The 23372-nt window shown below is 45.7% G+C and overlaps 1 protein-coding gene across 1 annotated transcript in view; it reads left to right on the forward strand.

Moving 5' to 3' along the window:
* SASH1 (SAM and SH3 domain containing 1) overlaps positions 1-23372 on the forward strand; it is a 189715-nt gene that overhangs the window by 96440 nt on the left and 69903 nt on the right. The window contains exons 5-7 of the mRNA XM_002690315.6: positions 18139-18179; positions 20768-20854; positions 23254-23366. Coding sequence (XP_002690361.2) covers positions 18139-18179; positions 20768-20854; positions 23254-23366 — 241 coding nt within the window. The remainder of the gene's footprint in view (positions 1-18138; positions 18180-20767; positions 20855-23253; positions 23367-23372) is intronic.

Genomic DNA, 23372 nt, shown 5'->3' on the forward strand with positions numbered 1-23372 from the left:
CTCCAGGGGATCTTCCCAACCTAGGGATCAAACCCAGGTCTCCTGCATTGCAGGCAGATTCTTTGCCCAAGAATACTGGGGTGGGTAGCCTATCTCTTCTCCAGCAGATCTTCCCAACCCAGGAATCGAACTGTGGTCTCCTGCATCGCAGGTGGATTCTTTACTAGCTGAGCTACCAGGGAAGCTTTAGTAAGCTATTAAGAATCTAATAAGTGCCCAACAGTCTTGTCTGTTATCAGTGTCTGTTCTGTCTGGCCCAAGTTCATGGCCTCGCCCCTGGCTCCAGCCCCTTGTTCATGCTCAGTTGCTCAGTCATGTCCGATTCTTTGGAACCCTATGAACTGTAGCCCACCAGGCTCCTCTGTCCTTGGGATTTCCTAGGCAAGAATACTGGAGTGGGTTGCCATGTCCTCCTCCAGGGGATCTTCCCAACCCAGGGACTGAACCTGCTTCTCTTGCCTCTCTTGCATTGCAGACCGATTCTTTACCGCTGAGCCATCAGGAAAACCCCTAACCACTTGTGGACTTTTCTGCTCCCACCCAGCCTAGCATGATCATGGACTCCTTGAGGCCATGAACTCACTCTCTTCCTCTCTTTGGAGTTTCTGTAACATCCAGAACAGTGCTTTACATAGAACAGGCGCTCATTAAATAAGTGCATCAAATTCATTCACCCCCAGTACTTTGAAATAAAACTAAAAGTGGATTATTTCCAGGACTTTGATTACAGAAGACCTACTTTAGTCTCATCTGTTAGCTAGCATATTCCAGCATCTCCCTAAAATGTTAGCAGTGTAATATGAAGTAAGTGCTTTTTGTTTGTGAATATTAGCCATAAGAAGACACCTGTTAAAAGCATTTTAAAAAACATGTGGCAGAGAGAACAGTAGTTTCCACAAGTCCCCAGATCTCTTTGTAAAAGCTGTCCCTTCCCTCCCCACTCAATTCCATTTTGCAGTCTTGTTCAAGTCATCTCAGATTTTCCCTCCTCTGTTAAATAGAAATAACAGATCACATACCATCTCCAATAAAGGCATGATATGGAGAAACAAACAAAATATTATACTAATTTTAAAAATCCTTAAAACTTTTTAAACCTGCAATTTGGTTGGTAAAGTGTGTTTATTTTATTCTTAGTAACAGCTTTGAAATATAGTTCACATACCACACAACTCACCTGTTAAAAAGTGTAAAGTTCAGTGGGTTTTAGGGTGTATAGAGTTTTGCAGCCATCACTGCAATCAATTTTGGAGAATTTTGTCAATTCAAAAAGAAATCCTGTGTCTCTCAGCTGTCTCCACTGAATTCTCCCATCTTTCTCTCCCCTGAACAGCCACTAATCAGCTTTCTGTCTCTATAGATTTGCCTGTTACTGACATTTCATGGAAACAGGGTCATACACAGTTTAAGTGACTGGCTTATTTCACTGAGCATAATGTTTTCGAAGCTTTCCTACATTCATTCCTTTTTGTTGTCTGTATGTGCACATTCTGCTTATCCATTCATCAACTGATGGACATTTAGGGTTGTTTTGACTTTTCAGTTATTATGCATGATGCCGCTTTGAACATTTGTATTACAGGTTTTTGTGGGGTCATCTGTTTTCTTTTTTTAATCAGCTTAGTTGAAATGCCGTGCACAGACCATACTGGTCACCTTTTTAAAGTTTACAGGCCACAGGTGTTTACTATATCCACAGGTATGTGTCACCATCACCTTGTTAATGTAGAACATTTCAGTTTCTCAGAAAGAAACCCCATGTCCTTCAGCAGTCACTGCTCTGTCTTCTGATGACCCCCAGTCCTCTAATCTACTTTACGTCTGTATAGAATTGCCTATTTGGGATATTTCGTATCAACAGAAGGAAAGCAGACGTTGGAAAGAAAATGTGTTTGCTAGGCTTATAGGAAAAATACTGTGAATCCAGTTCTCGACAACTTTGTGTCCAGCCTCCTTGAAATGTGTAAGAAATGTCAGAAAGTTTCTTTTCTCAGTGGAACCTCCTCCCTCTTGCTCAATTAGCTGGTTCCCAGGGACTGGGCTTGAGGAGGGGGCTCACGCATCATCTGTCTGTGGAATTCCCCTGAGGACAGGGCTGTGGTCCCTTGTGTGGTGAGCTCTGTTTTTCCCTGGTAAATGGGAGTGCTAGAAACCCGCCTGCAGGGTGATTGTTAAATCCTCCTTCAGACGGAACAGAGGCTGTGAGAATTGCTGATGAGTTTGTTAAGAAATCCAGGTCAAGCCGTGATCCCTGGAGCTGAGACTAATGCATCCTGTTTCCACATCCTGTTTGTGGCAAGGCTGTGGGGTGGGGAGGGGAATACCAGTTTTTTCCCGTGGGGAATGTGCATGTGTGAGGAGTGAGAAAACCTGTGGAGGCCCATCCTTCAGGATAGCTCACCAGTCGGTTCTGCCCAGTTCAGGGGGGTGCGTCTCATCGTGTCCCCGCTGTCCCCCCAGGAAAGGGTGGCAGGCACTTGTGGCCTGTGAGAACAGCACCCGGGGTGACTCGGGCTCCTAGTGTCTGGTCGTTGGAGCTCACCAGACAGGGAAGATAGGCAGACGGAAAGCTTAGGGTTCAGAAAATACTGGGTTGGCCAAAAAGTTCCTTCTGGTTTTCCATGCGATATAGTGGAAAAGCCCGAACACACTTTTTGGTCAACCCAATAAATAGGCTGCACCCGGAGCCAGGCATAGGCATTTGTAGTCCATATTCTTTTGCTCTAATTAGTTGACTAGTAGCCAGCTGCCAGGCTTCCTTGGTGGCTCAGGGGTAAAGAATCCACCTACAGTGCCGGAGCCATGGGACATTGGTTCGATCCCTGGGTTGGGAAGATCCCCTGGGGGAGGGCATGGCAACCCACTCCAGTATTCTTGCCTGGAGAATCCCATGGACAGAGGAGCCTGGCAGGCTACAGTCCATGGAGTTGCAGAGTCGGACACGACTGAAGCAACTTTGCTCGCAAGCATGCAGCTATCTGCCAAGGCTGTGGGCCTAAGAGCAAGGGCACTGTCCAGGGCCTGGGCCCCAGTCCGTCTGTGACGGTCAGCCCTCCAGCTTCAGCTCCCAGGGACATGGTGGTGAGTTTGAGTCCGAGTCTCCGGGTTCCTTCTAGCCTGGGCCATTTCTCCCTTTCTGACCAAATGCAAAGCCTGCTCTGTACCCACCAACGTTGCGTGGACTCTGCTGTTGCTAATGTCAGCTTTGGTATTGGACAGGGTATGAATTTAAGCTCTGCTAGTTCTGGGAGTTAAATTCCCCAAGCCTCAGGTTCCAAATTGATAAAAAGTGCAGGATAAAAGCTCTTTCTGAGAGTGGTTGTGAGAAATAACCCAGTGCCATGCCCGCCCCAGGTACATGCTGTGTCTCCCCCCGCCCCCACCACCAGCCACACACACCCCCCTCTGCGTTAGGGCGGCGCTCTGCACACTGTGCCTGTGGTTCCCACCGTCCATCTCATTAGACGGTGTTGGACACGCAGCTCGTGGTGGCCACAGCCACCTACCCTGTGCCCTTCCTGCCTGAGCTGTCCTGTCCTTTCAGTGCCCCAGAGATGGGACGGCAGGGGAGAGGCTGGGAGACAGCCACCGCTTTCACAGAGCCTGTGTGCTCGCAACGTGCTGAAATATGTGTTTGTGCGGGTGGCTCTGTGTCGCACACATGTGTGCTCCATCGCGCAGCATATTTGAGGGGCTCAGCATTCCAGAACACAGGGGCTCAGAGCAAAAGCAGCTGTGTCAGAATTCTCCTCCTCAGCTGTTCCCCTCCGAAAACTCTATGGCCCTGAACTCCGTCTGGTGAGCGACCCTCCGGCTGACCGTGCCCAGCTTCAGGCCACTTGCCTGGGCTGCATCCAGCGACTGCCAGGAAGTATTTTCTGTGTGGAGGTGGACGCTGGTTATTGTCTGTCCTGAAGGAAAGGTGACCAGGACAGGGAGGAGGGTGGGGGAGGAGGGGGCTACCAGTAAATGAATAGCATTCCTATTCTGGCAGGTGGCTAAAGAACCCACCTGCCAATGCAGGAGGCATAAGAGACGTGGGTACGATCCCTGGGTTGGGAAGATCCCCTGGAGGAGGGAATGGCAACCCACTCCAGTATCCTTGCCTGGAGAATCCCCATGGGCAGAGGAGCCTGACAGACCACAGTCTATAGGGTGGCAAAGAGTTGCACACAACTGAAGTGACTTAGCCCGCATCCTGGCAGGAGTAGGGGAGGAAGCAAGCCTGCGACTTGTGTGTAAATCCTCTTAACAGAACTGTAATGTAATTGGTAGCTGGCAGTTAAGGAAACCAAGAAAGACTAGATGACATGGCATGGTCATGATGATGAACTTTGAGTGAGGCAGAAGTGGAATTCCAGCATCAGGCCTTTTATCATAGACTCCACCACGGGGACCTCGTAACGGCGGACGCATGTGGGGAGGGCCAGCGATGGGCTAGGCGGCAAATGACCTTTAATTGAATAAACGCTTTTTACGTTTCTGCTGTCTGGACACATACGCTTGGCCCTGGGAAGAAGAACAGGCTAGGGAAGGTTGCTGTCCTCTGACAACCTGAAGGAGACACGACGCAGTGAGGTAATACCCTGTGGGTACAGTGCATAGGGCCTGGAGGAGGGACGGGCCGCCCCTGCAGGGCGGGGTGGGGCTGAGAGCCTCATAAATTCCACCATCAGTCAGGGAGAGAAGCAGACATTGTGATCACGTTGTTCTAGCATTTTGGACTTACTGTGTCTGCGGGGGCTGGTTCCACAGCACGGTAAGGCTGTCCCTCTGTGTCCAGTGATGTGGCCTGAAGTCAGCACGACTGGAGACAGAGGACAGATGGCCACCTCTGAGGATGGGCTGAAACCCAGTCATCCTCACCACCGCGCAGCCATCCTCCAGCGTCAGGAACCTGCAGGAGGAGCTGCTGGCATCCTTCCTTGGGAGGGAGACAAGCCACAGCCCAGGACCAGAGACCCTGGGCAGGAATGCGAGCCCTGCGGCCCATCTGCTACCCAGTGACCCAGGGGACACTCTGCCACATGCATCAGCCCCAGCTCAGGGCCTCCTGCCCTGCACTGACCCTGCGGCCCAAAGAGAAAACCGCCTGTGTTTCTGCTTCTGCTTTCTGCATCTCACGTGAAGCATCGCACTGACCCAGAACCGTGCGGTGAAGGGATTTTGAGGAAATGTGATCCAGCTGAGCTCAGCTGACAGACTACAAGTTCACCGCAGCTCCCTGAGTCTGGCTGGACCGTGCCCTCAACCTTGTCTAAAAGCTTTCTCCAAACAAAACCTCGCAGAAGGGTAACCCTTGAAGCCTACTGGCCGCTTGTTTTATCTTAGTGTATTCCGTATTCTTTTCTGAAAATCTCACTGGGATTATGGCTTTCTGCATTTTGGAGGATGGAAGGAGGAGATTCCATCCTCTCCTGGGTTAGCCTGGGGGAATCCAAGCACATCCCCACGTTAGAGCTAGCTGGGGAGTTTGCTGAAGACAGACCCTCAGGCCTTGCCCAGCTCCAGTGAATGGGATTCCCCAAATGTGGAACTGTGGAGGCTGTCACAAGTTTCCAGGGGTTCTCAGGCAGCCAGCTTGAGTTGGGTTTATGAATCTCTGTCCAAACCGGCTTCTTGTCAGTCTGGTGGAAGTTCCGTGCCTCTGCTCCACGTCTCGGTCACCAGCGGATTCGGGGTCTGCCCAGAGGGTGCTGGTGGGGGTCAGCTGCGGTCGTGGGGTCTCTGGCGGCGCTGCCTGGAGCTTGTGCATCACTGGCAGGCCCTTGTGTGTCACTTCAGATAAAGCTGTGATTCAAAAGGAGGAAGGATGTGAAGCAATCCTAGGGCAGAGTCAGACCAGCCAGCGGAATGACAAAGTACGGGGGAAATGTCAGCAGCTGCCTAGGGGCTGCGCGTGTGGAAGGTACAAGGATGTGACCAAGAGATGAGATTTAAACATGAGACCTGAATGGTGACAAATGTTAACTAGACGTATTGTGGTGATGACTTCACAATGTGCACCGACCCTTTGTGACCCCATGGACTGTATATAGCCTGCCAGGCTCCTCTGTCCATGGAATTCTCCAGGCAAGAGTACTGGAGTGGGTGGCCATTCCCTTTTCCAAGGGAATGGATCTTCCTGACTCATATATACAGATATCATATCACTGTGTTGTGTATCTGAAACCAATATGAGGTTATATGTCAGTTATGCCTCAGTTAACACAAGTGAGATCTGGAAAGACAGGAGAGCTTATAAGAGTTCCCATTTTCATAGTATTTATAACAAGCCAAAGTTTCTCATCAGCTTTGCTTTTCTGGTGGCTCAGATGGTAAAGAATCTGCCTGTAATGCGGGAGACCCGGGCTTGATCTCTGGGTGGGGAAGATCCCCTGGAGAAGGGAATGGCAACCCACTCCAGTATTCTTGCCTAGAGAATCCCATGGACAGAGGAGCCTGGCGAGCTACGATCCAGGGGATTACAGAGTCGGACATGGTTGAGTGACTCACACACACACACACACACACACACACACATCTGAAGGAATTAAAAGTGAAAACAACATCAAAAAGGCTATGGTGGCAGCCACTGTGGAGAGGACCCGGTCCTTTGTGCTGCCCGCCAGGAGAAGTAGGGCAGGCGGGCAGCGCCCACAGCCCTGTCTGGGGGGTGGCTGGTCCCTGTGTCTCCAGCCACATGATCAGGAGGCCAGAAAGGGCCCTGCATGCCCGCAGCTCCTCCAGCTTTAGCCTTCAGAGGCAGCTTCACTGACTCGCCTCAGAGCAGCCAACAGAAGAAAGGCTGACAGCCCCGACCCCCACGTCCCTCCCCAGATCCTGACGTCCCAGCAGCAAGTGTGGCCAGCGTGGTTTGAGTGATGGTGAATGGAAGCTGCTATTTGTTTGCGCTGAGAAAGTTCTGACCGCTTCCGGAGCCATCGCCATGGAAACAGACCGAGGAGATCATTCAAAGGAGCCTCTTTCCACTTCCTTTCCTCCCATACTCCCTCTCCCCATCCTGAGGCCCTGGCTGGTAGGGGCCAGCTCTATGCAGCCTGGCTTTCCCCACTGGTCCATGCCAATTTGATAAGAATATCAAAGGCCGGTTTTCCTTACCGTGCCAGCCTCTGCTGGGATGAATTGCCCCGTGTGCACCCCGTACCAGGCAGAGTGGCAATCCATTTCCACACCTGCTCCTGAGTGAGGGCTTGCGTCATGCATAGTGATAACCAAATGTCCTTCCTCAGGAGCAGGAAGATGCATGCCTGTTAATCCAGCCAGCCTCGAATCTCAACCACATTTCCTTGCAGAAAAGCCTTTCTTGGACCACATACTTATTACACATATGCAGTAAATTTTAAAGGGGGAAATAACCAAAAGGAAGGAATAATTGTGTCCAATTTACAGAATAAATAGCAGCCATTAAAAATGTAAACAAAGCTATGTATAGTTCTTTTCCTTATTTTATTAAAAAAATTAGCTTTTGTGGTGAAAATAATGTGCTACAATCCTGTTTTATTTTGGTTTTGACAATAATTTAGTAATTCTGAAGGTATACTGAAAGACTTAAATAAATTAATTCTGAAAGACTTAAATAAAATATAAAATATGTCACATTGAGGCCATAAAAGGAAGGCATTCGTTTTTACTGGTTATACCAAAATGAGAATGAAGACGAAATCCAAGATCTTTTTAAAAATTTATCTTTTTATATATTTTTAAGACTATTTGTTATTTGTTTTGGCTATGTTGGGTCTTTGCTGCAGTGCACAGGCTTATTGTGGTATATGAGATCTTAGTTCCCTGACCAGGGATCAAACCTGGGCCCTGTCCATTAGGAGTGCGGAGTCTTATCCTCTGGACCATGAGGGAAGCCCCCCTTTTCCTTTTGAACACCTGAATGTGTATGCCTGTTGAAGAAACACCAAGAATCAGAGCTTGACCTGGGACTGCAGACACTCTTGTGGCCAAGCCACTGACTTAAATTGCATCTTGAGTGCCAGTAATGAGAGAAAATGCACACCGTTTTAGCTTTGGGCTCACAGTATTATGCATCTGGTTTCTAGTGGGAAGGACATTGGATTTGATGTCAGAAGAGCTGAGGTTAAGCCCCAGCTCTGTGACTTATTAATACAATTGGACAAGTCACTTCCATGAGTGCACCAGGCCTCAGTCTCTCCATCTATATAGTGGGGCTAGTTCTTTTCAGGGTCTGTATGAGCCAGAAATCCAAAGAAATGTATATGAATGTGCTTGGTAAACCCACGTCAATGTTTTTAGAAGTTTGTCATTTTTACTTCTTAACAAGCAAGTCTGCAGTGTTGAGGCCAACAGGGGTATATTTATATGTGTGTGTGTGTGTGTGTGTATATATATATATATATATATATACACTTTTCCCCCATATGGCAAGTAATCTGGAGGTAGGTATTCTGAAGAATTATTTTCTCTACTCCTCTATCCTTAGTATGTGACTTTCTTCCTTACAGTAAAATGACAGCTGCTTGGGCATTCTGCCCATGTTTCAGGTAGGAACAAGGGGGAGGGCAAAGGGCAAAAGACATGTGAAAACTGAGTCATTTGTTTTCACTGTGAAAACACTAGCTTTCCCAGAAACACCAGGATGTAAAATTCCAGTTATGTCTTCTAGGGCAGTGCCGACACCTGGCCTCCACGTGCTCCCAGGGAGTGTGGGTAGCCGCGTAATTTAACGGGGCACAGTCCCGTGGTCACTGGCTTCTTGGTAGTGCTGCTTATCACGTGCAAGCGTGTTCTCAATACTGGGCAAGCCACAGTTCACTGAAACCTCTAGAAAGCCCGTATGTTCCGTAATATTAGTGTGTCTGTTTTGCATGCTTTGAAACTTGGATTTAGTGGGACTAAGTGGCTGGTCCAGGGTTGCTAGTTAGTGAATGCTAAAGCTGTCCAAGAAGGCAATGGCACCCCACTCCAGTACTCTTGCCTGGAAAATCCCATGGACAGAGGAGCCTGGTGGGCTGCAGTCCATGGGGTCGTGGAGAGTCGGACACAACTGAGCGACTTCACTTTCACTTTTCACTTTCATGCATTGGAGAAAGAAATGGCAACCCACTCCAGTGTTCTTGCCTGGAGAATCCCAGGGACTGGCGGGGGCCTGTTGGGCTGCCATCTATGCGGTCGCACAGAGTTGGACACGACTGAATCGACTTAGCAGCAGCAGAGCTGTCCAAGGCGGTCGGACTCCAGAACCTGCCTTGTGAGCCATTGTGCTGGGCGGCTTCCTGGGTTGTGGTCTCAGGGGAGACATTAGAGATAATGTCATTCACAACTAGAGACCAGCGAACTGCCCAATTCATCTCCATGTTGACATCTTGTTTGATCATTAGTGTATTTTTTTTTTCATTCTAAGAAAAACACGGATTGCTTTTGTAAAGTGCAGTTGAGAAGTGGAAGAGAAGCCATTATGTTCATTTTAACTATGTGAGGGCAGTTAATGTTTAAAACAAAAATCACTTGCTTTGCAGCAGGAAAGACCATGTTTAAATACCTAGAACTTCCACATACCTAATAAAATTAGCAGTGGATTGAGGGATAATAGAAATGATTGTCATTAGACGTCAATTTCCGCACCTGGATTAGCTGTGTCTTCCTCTTGAAATTTTTCTGAGTAAGATGCTCCTCTGCGATATCTTGTGTGGAAGGAAAAGCTCACCTAAAGTGATTCTGGTGGCAGTTTAAAAACCAAAGATAACATCAAGAAGGAAAAGTTGAAAGAGCCCAAACCTATAGCTGAAAATTTCAAACTTTTCAAAATATTCTTCTAGCACTTTCCAAGAGTAGGAATTTGATTTATGTGGTAAGAGACCCTTTTCAAATTGAAATTAAAGATTGGGTGATATTCTTGCTTTGAGACAATATCCACACTTAATAAACCTGGAAACCCTGCCATTTCTTTTAAGGAGTTAATATTACATGATTGATGGGTCCAAAGTGTTTCCCATGATTTGGTATGCATCCATACTGAAATCTACTCAAAATAAACATAGAATTGTTTTCCTATGTGCTGTGCTGAACACAGTGAACTAACTTTGTACAGTTCTTACTGCCTAAGGGATACAGTAGAATGTAAGCAAATGTTAATTACATTATGCTGAAAAAAAGGATAAATTGTGTTGTTCACAATTTATTGTTCACAATAAGTTGTGTGGGTTTTTAAAATTTTCAGGGGGAAAATATGAAAAAAAATTTAAAAACTTTATTGGAGGGACTTCTCTGGTGCTCCAGTGGCTAAGACTATGCTCCCAAAGCAGGGGGCCCAGGTTTGACCCCTGGTCAGGGAACTAGATCCCACATGCCCCAGTGACCATCAAAGATCCCGCATGCTGCAACTAAGACCCGGCACAGCCAAATCAAGAAATATTATTAAAAAAAAAACTTTATTGGAGTATAGTTGAGTTACAGTGTTGTGTTAGATGGTTTTTTCTTTTAATTCTAGGAAAAACATGAATTGCTTGTATAAAATGAGATTGAAAGCGGAAGAGGAATCACTGCATCCATTCAAATTATTTGAGGGAAGTTATTATGTAAGAAAGGGAAGTTAATGTAAGATAGTGAAGGACAGGGAGGCCTGGTGTGCTGCAGTTCACGATGTCGCAAAGAGGTGGACATGACTGAGCCGCTGAACAACAGCACCAGTGTAAGAAAAATGAAAAAAGAGGAACTTTGGTGATTCAGAAACTGCTGGAGTCTAGAGTAGGGGCTGAGCAGTGGCTGGGCTTGGTGGGATGAGGATGGGTCATAGTTCGCGAAGACCAAGTGAATCCATCTGATTGGGGTGGCTCCAGGGGGTGGTCATATGTACTGAGAAAAGCCCTTTACTTGCATTATCGCCTGTCATTCCCCTAACAACCCACTAAAGTAGGTACAGTTTTGCATTACGCTGCTTTACTTTGTGGGAAGAAGGAATACTCGGCCTAGGTTTGTGGCAGCGCTATCACGGGCGTCCCTGACTTCTGAGCCTGTGAGCTCCGAGCCTGTGCAGTGTCGGCCATGGCCTTGGACTTGGTTCTTCATACTCCCGCCTTGATCACTTAGGAAGGTGACCTTTCAGCAAAAAAGCCAGAAAGTACAGGCCAGGAATAGACTGTGACATGAAAGAGAAGCCCGTATGGAGAGTGTTCAGCAGGATGACATGTCACTGGCGTTGTCACTGATCCTGAATCTTCAGGGAGTTCTAACAGGATGCCAGCTGGTTGGCTGGAGAGTTACCTTCCATCCCATCCTGTGGGTTTGCAAGCTAATTTCCATCATGTGTATGAAATACAGCAGTGATTGGCTGGGAAGGGCCCCACTGAGGGAAAAGCAAGAGATTACAGAGGGTACGGAATTTAAGGAGGTACTTGCTCCCTGCATTTGTGCCCAACCTCAAGAGTGAGCACCCAGCACTGGGGACCCTCCATGTCTGAGGCCTCATCCTAGTGCTCACCCCACGGCTAGGAAAAGCGGTGACCCTTAAATATTCATGGCCAACAGTGGATAGTATGAGCTGAATTTTGTTTCATTTTATTTCTGTTAGATAGAGGAGAAATGCTCCTATATGAAAAAGTATCTTTGATACCTGAAATATCAAACTAAAGAATTACCTATTTTATGCACAGTGATTTGTCACTAAATATACAAAATATGAATATGAGTAATTTGTTACATTTATTTATTTAGCTGTGCCTGTTCCCTGACCAAGGACTGAACCTGGGCCCTCTGCCTTGGGAATGCAGAGTCTTAGTCACCTGGCCACTAGAGAAGTCCCAAGTTTGTTATATTTAAGTAAGGCAAATATAAAGCAAAAGAAGGGAATTCCTTGGCAGTGGTTAGGACTTGGCTCGATGCTTTCACTGCCGTGGCCCAGGTTCGAATTCCAGGGAAACTAAGATCTTGAAAGCTGCATCACATGGCCAAAAAAAAAAAAAAAAGAGAGAGAGAGAGAATAAAGCAAAAGTAAATATTAACTGCTAAAAAGGCCCTCACCCCGTTTACCTTCTTCACCCTCTCCTGTGCACGAACAATAGCACAGATGCCTCAGTTCTTTTTCTGGGTCTTGAGGAAAATTGCTCCTGGCTTGGGGACTGTCTTGGCAGGCTAAGGAATGAAGCAGGCAAGCACCCAGACACAGCAGAAGCCCTGATTCAAAATCCAGCAGGAAATAAACTAATGGGAAAGCGTATTTCCGGAGACTCAAGATAAAGGAACCTTTAAAGTTTCTTAAGTATAGGTTTTCCAGTAACATATAACACATGGTCCTTTCTTTGGAATGATGATAGAACTGTTTTTCTTTCCTTTTTGTTTGGTTATAATGAAGTTTCTGGGCAGTGCATCAAAACACAGACCTGCGATCGATTTTAGGAATTCCTTTATGCATGGGCGTTGTTTTACCTTTCTGGTGTGCCAGCCCAAGTATCTAACAGTGAGATAGAGCTGTCTCTGCCTGGAGGTACCTTGGGCTATTTATATATAAATGGACAGAAGAAAACTGGGTTTGAGCTCAATGATGTGGCCTCATTTTCTTCCAGAAGCAGACAAGAGGACCCTGTGGTAGTAACACAACTGAATAAGTGTTTTTTAAATACTTCGTTCTGATAAACCCATAAGCCATGTTCACATTTGGGGTTGAAAGCATGCTCTGTCCTCATAAATTCTTCTGAGGGTCTTCCAGGAATTTACCCAAGAAGCAAGCCAGTGTATCAGGTGATGTGAATTTCCTTTATGTAAATAAGAGGCAATATGTTCAGTGAAGTGGATGAAGCTTTGGACTCGGACATACAGCTTCAAAACCCAGTTATGTCTCTGACCAGCTGTGTGTCCTTAGGCAAGGTGGAATTCTGTAAACAAATATAAAGAATTTCATTTTGACCTTTGTTAGTTTCCTCTTTCTCTCTGGTCTTCTCTGCTATAGATAGATTCAGTGGAAAAATAGAGCAATGTAGAATTTACCCTGTATGGCATTTGAGGCAGCAGTATAAGCTGTGTTAAGTCGATTTTAGTATTATTCTTCTGGCCAGAAAAGGTGAAAGTGTACTTTCCTGGCTTTCCTTTTCCTCACTGACCCCTCCCCTGAAGTCTCACTGTCCACTTCCCCTTCTTTTCCTGACTCCTAAAAATTGGATTTTTAGCCATGAAATTAAAAGACGCTTACTCCTTGGAAGGAAAGTTATGACCAACCTAGATAGCATATTGAAAAGCAGAGACATTGCTTTGCCAACAAAGGTCCGTCTAGTCAAGGCTATGGTTTTTTCCTGTGGTCATGTATGGATGTGAGAGTTGGACTGTGAAGAAGGCTGAGCGCTGAAGAATTGATGCTTTTAAACTGTGGTGTTGGAGAATACTCTTGAGAGTCCCTTGGACTGCAAGGAGATCCAACCAGTCCATTCTGAAGGAGATCAGCCCTGGGATTTCTTTGGAAGGAAGGATGCTAAAGCTGAAACTCCAGCACTTTGGCCACCTCATGCGAAGTTGACTCATTGGAAAAGACTCTGATGCTGGGAGGGATTGGGGGCAGAAGGAGAAGGGGACGACAGAAGATGAGATGGCTGGATGGCATCACTGACTCGATGGACGTGAGTCTGAGTGAACTTCGGGAGTTGGTGATGGACAGGGAGGCCTGGCGTGCTGCGATTCATGGGATCGCAAAGAGTCGGACACGACTGAGCAACTGAACTGAATTGAAAAATTGGATTGCTCCTGAGCTGTGTCTCAGCATCTCTTTACTGTGTTTGGTTGGTCTCCTGGCTTTAAATATGCAGGTGACCTCTAAATGCTTATGTGTGGTCCTCAGTGAGTCCCCTGAACTCAGACTCACATATCCAACTATCTCCCTTTGCAGTGGTGTTCAATAAGCATCTAAAACTGAGCATGGCCAAAGGAGACTTCTCACCTCCTCCTCTCTCCTTTCCCCACTCAGTCTTCCCCATTGGAGGGAGCCAGTGTCATGCCAGCTTATCATCTAGGTGTGTGCTCATCTGTCAGCTCTTCAGAGAGGCCTTCTCTGTCCATCCTTTCTAGAATTCTCCCCACTTCTTGATCATTCCCCCATCCTCGCTCCCAGAGACAGGGATCTTACCCATTGTTTGTTTACTGCTATGATCTCAGTACCGCAGAGAATGCTAGATGCAGAACAAGAGCTTACTAAATATTTATTGAATGAAAGAAACACTGAATAAATGAATGAGTGAAAAAAAGGAAGAAAGCAACTTAACAAAGAATTTGCTAATGATTGGAGTGTCGAATGAAAAGAATTGGCTCAATTCTAGAGATGTTCCTTAAGTTGATTTTTTTTTAATCTAATTCATGCATTCCTTATGAATTTTCTTCAGTGAATTTGGGCTTCAGGGATAACTAGAGTAGTTAGGGGTCTTGAGGAAAAATATTTACGTTTAAGCAGTTTGGGGATCTAATAGTAGCAGTCATTGATGAAAAGATCCTGAGTTCAGAGACTTTAGATGCAAAATTCGATGATTATTAAGTGCTTTAATTTTCAAAGTACAGTCGAATTGCTTCCCGGTCATCAGAATCTTTGTGGAAGTCCCCCATCGTTTTTACCCTGTTGAGAGTGAGCGTGATGGGTGGAAACAGGCTGCCATGTTCAGATCTGCAGTGTCTGGCTGGAAGGATGTCTTACAAGGAGGTTTCTTTGGAACTGACTTCTGAGTGTTAATTTCTTCTACCAGGAGATCAGTAAACGACCCTTTCCACCTGCTGCCATCTAAATTTGGAATTTGGTGGCTTCATTGAATTTTGTTTCTGCTGGATGAATTTCCCAATCAGTTTCGAGGAGAAAGGAGATGGCATTTTTTTTTTACATCTCTGCTGCTCTGCCAGCTTCTGTTTGCAGGGACGATTCTCTGCATCCAAATTAAACTTCAGATGATGGTATTTTGCCCCTTTGCAAACTGATGAGTTGGGAAGCCTCGTGCTTATGAAAGCACTGGCTTGCTATCTTTGGCCAGTATCTAGATTGTGAACTGGTGAAATTTTGAAAACAAAATCCCCGGCTGGCCACAATAAGCAAGTTGAATATAGAAACTACAGTGCCACCTGCTGGCATTCTGAGGGAAATGCAAGTGATGCTTAGGAGAAGCACTTATGTAACAAAATAGATCAAAAACGCAAATCCAAGGATAAATATTTGAAATGCATAGTAATTTGAAGAAAGTAGGTAAAAATAATGAAGTTATAAGTCAGCGTTTTAGAGAGGGAAATATCGACTCATTTTGTGATAACTATGTAATAGAACATAAATTTTCTGTAATGTGAATTTTGGAAAAATGGGTTGAAAAATTAGAAATCAATGTTTGAATTTTTCAGACAACTTTATATGCACTATATCCAGGTAGGGAGACTTGAGTATATTTTGGAAAGACAACCAAGCTAACAGTGCCTCAGTACAGCTCCTTGCTGGCCTCTAACCAGTCAGGGAGCCTTGTGCCTCTGGAGACTAGGCTTTCCTGCAAAACTGGGGTTGAATTAAACAGTGGGTAAAATTCCTTACAACTCAATAAAGCATATTATTCTAAATCAGCAAAGGACTGGAAAAAACTACTATTTCTTTAGACCATTTTCCCATGGAAACATTTCTTTCAGGAAAAGTGAAAGACATATACATATTTTTAGTTTATTACATAGTTCACTAGTTTATCAAGAGCTAGGGATAGTTGAAATGTTTGGTACTAAGCCATTAGGTCAAGACTTTCCTAGTCCTAAGAGCGAGTCTAAAACTCGATGTGCCACTTCCTTTGCTGTCAGAGGTCATCTACAGAAAGCCTGCTGATGGTGCTGGTTGGTCATAGCTGGTTGCCATAAGGTAGACTGAGCTACAAATGCAACAGAATAAAATTTTAAAAAAAGTTTAAGAATTCAAACCTTCGGCATCAATATTACTTTCCTGCCTTAATCCCCACTCACCTAGCCAGGGCTTCACTCTGTTGTCTGCGGGCGTTTGCCTGGCTTCTCCTTTTGTGACCCTGAGCACTTGGCTCGCATGTGTGGCCGCTGCTTCCCCTCCACTTCCTCGTCCTTCCTGTTCTTACTTCCACCACCCCGTGCCCCTCCCCTCCTTCCCCGTCGTCCGTCAGCTGTTGCTTCTCCTTCTTCGCGCGTATTTATTCCCGTTTGTCATCCTCCCCCCTTTGTGAGCTCCACTTCTTCATGATTGTCCATGTACCTTACTCACAGTAGCATCAACACTGAGTCATTGTACCGAAAGAATGAAACTTTGAGGTGGTTGTTTCATGGAAGCCTTTCAGGTAAATATTTGTTTAGGTATTTCCATTTACTGTGTGGATCAAAAGGAAGAGAGTGTATTTTGGAAGCTAAATCTGGCAAAATGTGTTGAAAGGTAGGTTTTCCTTTTGTCTTTTTGTGTTGGCGGCATGGTAGTATGGGCGAGAAACTCGGCTACAGGTCTAGCTCTTCAGTAGTCGAGTCCTTTCCCCTGTTTTCTGTTCTTTGTTCTTAACTCTGTCCCCTCATGGACAGTAGGAGTCAATCCACCTTTTGTGCTAGTCAGAAACACTTTTCTCGCAGACTTGGGCTCTGAAGGTGCTTCCATTCTCAAATGTCGGTCAGCCATCAGCCAGCATCGATGCAGTTATTCCAAAGAGAGATGACTTATCACAGGTGGCTCTGCATGAGAGGAAGACCCCAGCCCCTGTCTGGTCAACTTAAGTTCTGTAGGTTCTTTTTTGGTCACTATATTGGGCAAAAAGTTCACTCAGGTTCTTCTGTAAGATATTATGGAATAACTCGAGTAAACTTTTGGGCCAACACAGTACTTCTCTTCCTGATTGTTTCCGTGGAACTCTGCCCTTCTCACACTAAAGAGTATTTCACCGGATGCCGCCTCCGCGCTCTGCCCTGGGTGGATATAGGTGCAGTGGAGATTCAGGCGTACATCCTCTGAGCTCCCCTGCTTGTGTTCTGATGCAGATTCCTTCTTCCTGGCTTTCCTGCTCAGCAAACTCAGGGACACTGTGCTTACCTCTCACTCTGGACCCACCTGGTGGAAGATGCTGTTCCACCTTGGCTCTTCCCCTTTTGAAAAAAAACAATGTGAACTTTCTTTGGTTCTTCTGCCTTCTTTCTTTAAGTTGGCATCTGTCTATGTATTTTCTGGAGAAAGGTTTAATCACCTGGTCTGGGACCGAGTTCACATTTCAGGTTCACACACTGGCAGCCTGGGGAGGGGAGGGTATGGGCCAAATCAGATGCCCAGACATGTATTAATGAACTTGGACACATTTTTAAAAACATTGAGTTATTTGCCATCACTTAAAAAGGTGAAGCTCTTGTGAAAAAAAAAAAAAAAAGTGTATACTTCTGGCTTCACTTTGCACCTGGAGGATCTAGTGAGACATGTAGCCCACTTGCCAGATGGCAGCAAGCGACCAGAGGAGCTGCATCCTGGCTGCTCCCTACCTGGGGCTTCCGGTCTCCTGTGGCTTGTCCTTGGACCTCTGCACCTCCTGACCTCTCCTCCAGATGACCACCTTACTCATATACTGGGACTATCTTCTCATTATGACCCATCTGCTGGGTCTGTGTTCTCATTGGTCTTCTCTTTCCCATTTATATGAAAGACTTTTTTAAAAAAAGCATTTATGTATTTATTTATTTGACCTGTGAGGTCTTAGTTGTGGCACGCGGGGATCGTTGTTGTGGCTCCGTAGTTGTGGGGCACGGCTGTGGGCCTAGTTGCTCCGTCACGTGTGGGGTCTTAGTTCCCTGACCAGGGATTGAACCCGCGTCCCCTCCCTTGCAATTGGATTCGTAACCACTGGACCACCAAGGACGTCCCTGAAGGACCTCTTAATGGAAATAACTTAGCATGTAGATAATGATTCACAGAAATGACAGATACTTCAATGATCACCCAGTCAAGTCCATTCCCTTCATTTAATATAGGTCGTACCCTGGAGTGAATCTTTAATTAGTGTTGACAAGTGGCACATTAGCATGTTTCTAGAAAGGTGGCAGATGGCTGGGAAAGGCTGTTGGTTAATATTCTGTAGAAATTTGCCGGGCTCCGTTAAGCTGATTGATGCTGGGTCTCACTAGTTAGGAGGGTCTTCAGGTCTCACATGAAGGTAAGGTTCCTTGATAATCACACTTGTTTTTCTTTTGTAGGAATCCTCTCCATAAGTCAAACTCGGAAGACAGCTCTGTAGGTCAGTACCACTTTTCTTGGTTTAACCATTGCTAATGAATTATTTCCTTTTGATGCTTTATAGACCATATAAATATGTGAACACCCAAAACCTACAAAGAACCCTTCCATCCAGAAATAAACGTTGTTAAGATTTTGACAGCTTTCCCCTTATTTTCTGTGTTTATGTGGGTTTTAAAAAGCATAATTTGGATCATATTCTACAACTGAATATATCCTGAGCATGTCCCTATATGATTGAGTCCTTTTCACAGTAAAATTCTAGAGTCTGCATAGTAATCTGTCATGTTGGATATGCCATAATTCAGACAGCCAGTCTCTTCTTTGCTGGGCTTGTAAGTTGTTTGCAGTTTTTTCTCTATCACAGAGAAGTGCTGCTACCCCTGAAAATCCTTGAGCCTACCCATGATCATGTCTTTAGGGTGTGTGCTCAGTTGTTCAGTCGTGTCGCTCTCATTGCGACCCCATGGTCTGTAGCCCGCCAGGCTCCTCTGTCCATGGAATTTCCCAGGCAAGAACACTGGAGTGGGTTGCCATTTCCTTCTCCAGTCTTTAGGGTAAATCCTTCAATTTGGAGCTTTTGAACGAAAGATTATGCACAATTTAGATGTTCTGTAGTTTATTTCCTTGGTTATAAAATCGACTTTTCTAATTTTGTCACATTTTATTCTGTTTTGCTCCAAGAAAGTCTGGCAAAGTAGTCATAATTAGGAGCGTAAGTGCTGAAGTCAGTCTTTGATTTGAATCAAAGTCAGTCTAGGATTTGAGTCAGTCTAGGATTTGAGTCAGTCTAGGATTTGAATCGTGACTCTACCAGCTGCCTAGTTATGACCTCGGGCAAGTCGCTTGTCTCTCTAAGCCTTGGTTTTCTCATCCACCAAATGGAAATAGGAATACATCATATGTTCAGCGTTAGTGAGCGTTAAGTGAGATATGCCATTAGATACAAAGTGGATATGGTCAATGCTGGAGATTGTTAGGTCTTGCCATTTTTTTTTAAAGCTGCACACCCATTTCAAAAATATTAAAATGGGAGGAGAGGAGAGTATAGCTTACAAGAAAGTGAAAGTGAAAATCACTCAGCTGTGTCCGACTCTTTACGAGCCCATGGACTATACAGTCCATGGAATTCTCCAGACCAGAATACTGGAGTGGGTAGCTGTTCCCTTCTCTGGGGGATCTTCCCAACCCAGGGATCGAACCCAAGTCTTCCGCACTGCAGGCGAATTCTTTACCAGCTGAGCCACCAGGGAAGCATAGCTTACAAGAGAAAAATCCTATTCTGAGATTGCCTGAGAGAGAGGTATTACTAATCCCGTTTCTGCTGCCACCTTTCATGGCTGATACTTGCTGTCTTGTTTAGCCCAAAGGCAGCAGGCGCCTTCCAGATGCTGAGAGCAGAGGCAGCCTCAGGCCCCGGGCTCTGGTTTCCCTCCAGTGGTCCTGGGGGTTGTCAGAGCGTAGTGAGGGCGTCCTGCTTTGACAAATGATGCCCTTAGCATGGGAGCCCTAGGCATGGGGTTTCCATGGGTCTGTTTCATGCTGCACTGCCTGGCACCACCAGTCTATACCATGGAAGCCAATAGCACGTCACTCCACAGGGCCCTGTTTCCAGCAACCGGACCCCAAACGGGTGATGAAGCCGCAGCTTCGGGTGTGCCCTGTCCCTGAGAACAGATAGGGCTGCCGCCGCTTCATTTGATTTTTAAAGAATAAAGGGCCACCCTGTTCTTTCCTTTTCCTCACTTGACCCCTCTCCTCTTGCTTTTTAAAAAGTATTACATGTTCCTGAGGATCACAGGCCAACCAGATAGGAAAAATGTCTAGCCATGACAGTGAATTTGTGTTTCACATCAAAGTCACCCAGAACCATCTGGGAAAGATGGAGGTGTAGGGGGGCGTGTCTAGTTGGGAGATGTCACAGCAGGGTGGCAGTTTGCTTTTCTCATCACGGTGCCCTGGGTGAGCTGTAGGTAGGTCACCAGGTAACCTGAGTATCAGAGAGGTGGGACTCACACCCCGCCCATGTCATAGCTAGACCCACACCAAAGGGAGAAGGGTGGGTCAGCCCCACAGACCTGTGAAACCAGCCTGACTCACCAGTGTGCCCAGCATACATCAACCATTCTGTTCTCTTCACAAAGCTGGGATAACAGAAAAAAATCAAGGGTAGATCAACAACAGAAATAACAAAAACAAAGTTAACTTTTTAAAGCATCCTATTTGTGGTTCAGTTGAAATCATTGTGGCTGAGACCAAGGGGGGAAACTATACCACAAGACAAGGCAGAATTAGACACAGTAGTTAAACAGACATCAAAGTGAGTATAAGTATGCATGTTTTGCCTGCTTTTTTTTTTGATGTTTCTTTATTTCTCATCTTAACTCCATTGTACCATTTCTTGCTCTTAGGAAATTTGCATTTCTTTTAAACAACTTTATAGGCATTTCTAAGTCTTTTCACAAAACTGAAAGAGAAAAACTGTCTTTTTTTGTGAAATCAAAGTATTCTGACAAGCTTTGAATTGTAAGGAAGAGGTTACTTTGGTTATTAATGAATTTATTGCTTGTGCCTTTTTTTTTTTTAAAGGAAAGGGAGATTGGAAGAAGAAAAATAAGTATTTCTGGCAGAACTTCCGAAAGAATCAGAAAGGAATAATGAGACAGACTTCAAAAGGTACTGTAACACAGCTGGCGGACAGTAGGTCCTTTCAGCTCTAAAATGTTAAGACGTTTGGGCTGCTAATCTAAACGGATGCTGTAAGTTAGAATAAGTCATTGCATGTGCCCATAAACTGTTCAGCTTTTCTGACATTCCTATCATTACTTTAAGACTTCATCCCAGTGGGTTTTCTTTTTTTCTTTTCTTTTTTTTTTTAAATCAAAGAAAACAAAATGGAAAGAGTTCACAGCCCTTTCTTTCCATAGATCTGACAGCAGAGACCAAATCTTTCCTTTTCTCAATCACATCAACCTCAGGGAGATCTTTCCTGGCCAAGATTGGCCCTAAAAGGGTCTAGAAAGTCTTGGCGTTTGTTAGTTTTGGACCCTCCCCCCTGCCCTGCCACTTGGGGCCTTTGCAGTCTTCTGAACTCTGGTGCTTTTCTGTGGCAGGGACAGTTACGGGGCTGTTGCCCCTGGAAACTCTGTCTAATGGGCTGACATCATGGGAATTTGCCCAGGCTGCTTTGTGAAGGGAGTCCTGCCCTCCTCTTGGCCATGTCTTTTGTTGTTGTTTATATAGTAAGTAAATATGTCATCCCTTTGAGGCCCAGTTATATAATTTATGTTTCTCCAGCATTCAGACAGGGAGGGGAAACAAAGCTACTTCCAGATTGCAGTCTGGCTGGATAAGGTTATCATTAGATGAACATTTTTAGTTGCTCACCACTGGCATGACTTCTTTTCTTTCACGAAATCTCAGTGTCCTACCCTGTGCAGAATACACACTTATTCATACACACGGAAACGAGAAACACGGGCAGCCTGTATGCCAGGGGCACACCTGGTTCCTTGGCAGTCGTCAGTGGGCTTATTTAAGTTGTCTTGCTCTAAGGGAGTTATACTTAAACATTCACAGTTTCTCCTTTTTGGGGACACACCCAGCATCACTTGAGATTCAAAGTAAACCCCGGATTCTAACAAAATCTTATGTAGAAAGGAAGAAAAGGAGAGAGACGGCGGGAGGAAGCCAACAGTTCATCGGCTCACGTGGATTTCTTTTTAAACCCAAGCAACTCCCTCCACCACCGGAGGTGTTGCAGATAGTAAAATGAATCACCGCCAAGGCTCTCTCTCCCCTTACCTGGCACACACCATCACTCTTCTCGCACAAGGGGACTGAGTGGCGAAGGGAACTTGAGCGGTGTTTCTGGACTGATTGATTACAAAATGGAAATGAGATAAGGAAACACGGGGGAACATAAATTCCAAGGTAGGTTCTGACCGCGATGCATTCCCACAAGTCTGCAGCCAGACTCGTTTAGTCCGTAGTGCAGCATCCTGACGACACCGATGGTGGTGATGTGTGTGTGGGAAAGACGTGGTGGAGGAGAAAGGTGAGGGGTAAGAACTCCAGCTACATGTGACAGCACGTCTGCGCCTGACATAACCTCCCCACGCGCTGATCAGAGGCACCTACGCCAACGTGGCTCTCGTATTGAGAGCAGATGGCTATGTTCGCTTTTCAGGAAAACTCTGCCAAGGGATGCTAATCGAGGAGTTCTCTTTCCCTCTGCAGTTCTGGCTGCCTTCAATTCCAGACTGGAAGTTGAGTTCCCCTCACAGGGTGGAAACATATTTATGACAGAGGCACTTGCAGATATCCACATAGATAGTACCTTTCTTCTAATGAACTGAAAATACTTCACGCCTGTGATTATATTTACTTGTGCATGTCCCCTGAGGAACACCAGTCAAACTGTTTTATAAAAATCTAGGCTTTTACCTACTCCTGTATTCTTGCCTGGAGAGTTCCATGGAAAGAAGAGCTTGGCGGGCTGCAGTCCACAAGGGACGCAAGGAGCTGGACACGACTGAGTGACTAACACACTTCACAGGCTTTTACCAGGCTGTGAGCTTTGCTCTGCGGCAGACACTGTGACCTTCAAGTTCTCTGTCTTGAAAGAGGATTCTCTTTCCATCTTCCATAGAAACATTTTCTTCTTGTTAATGTTTGAACTGGAAGGACACGGACAACCCTTGTCTGAAGAAGCCCAGGAGTGCTTGTCTCCTCTAACTGGATCTTTAAATTGGGTCTCTGCCTGCCTGGTCACTCCAAACTCCCTGTTAGTCTTCTTCCAAACCTCCTCCACTATACCCTCTGTCACAAAATCTCTGATCATTTTGAAGGATTTGTTTCCATGGTAACATCCATATGTTCCTGGAGCTATTTTCCAATGAGACGGGCTCACTGGCTTCCCCAAATGCAGCCCATTCCTGCTCCTGTGGCTCCATCAAGAACAGGGTCCTGAATCACATCCTTTAGTCCTAGATGACACACAATCAAGACTGGCATCCTGTTTTATCTTTCTGTTATCTTTCTCATTCTTATTGTTTTTCTTCTTTGATCTCTAGGAGAAGATGTGGGTTACGTTGCAAGCGAGATAACAATGAGTGATGAGGAACGGATTCAGTTGATGATGATGGTCAAGGAAAAGATGATCACCATCGAAGAAGCGCTTGCTCGGGTAAGA

The sequence above is a fragment of the Bos taurus genome, chromosome 9 (genome assembly GCF_002263795.3).
Source record: "Bos taurus isolate L1 Dominette 01449 registration number 42190680 breed Hereford chromosome 9, ARS-UCD2.0, whole genome shotgun sequence".
In the NCBI taxonomy this organism is placed as follows: Eukaryota; Metazoa; Chordata; class Mammalia; order Artiodactyla; family Bovidae; genus Bos; species Bos taurus.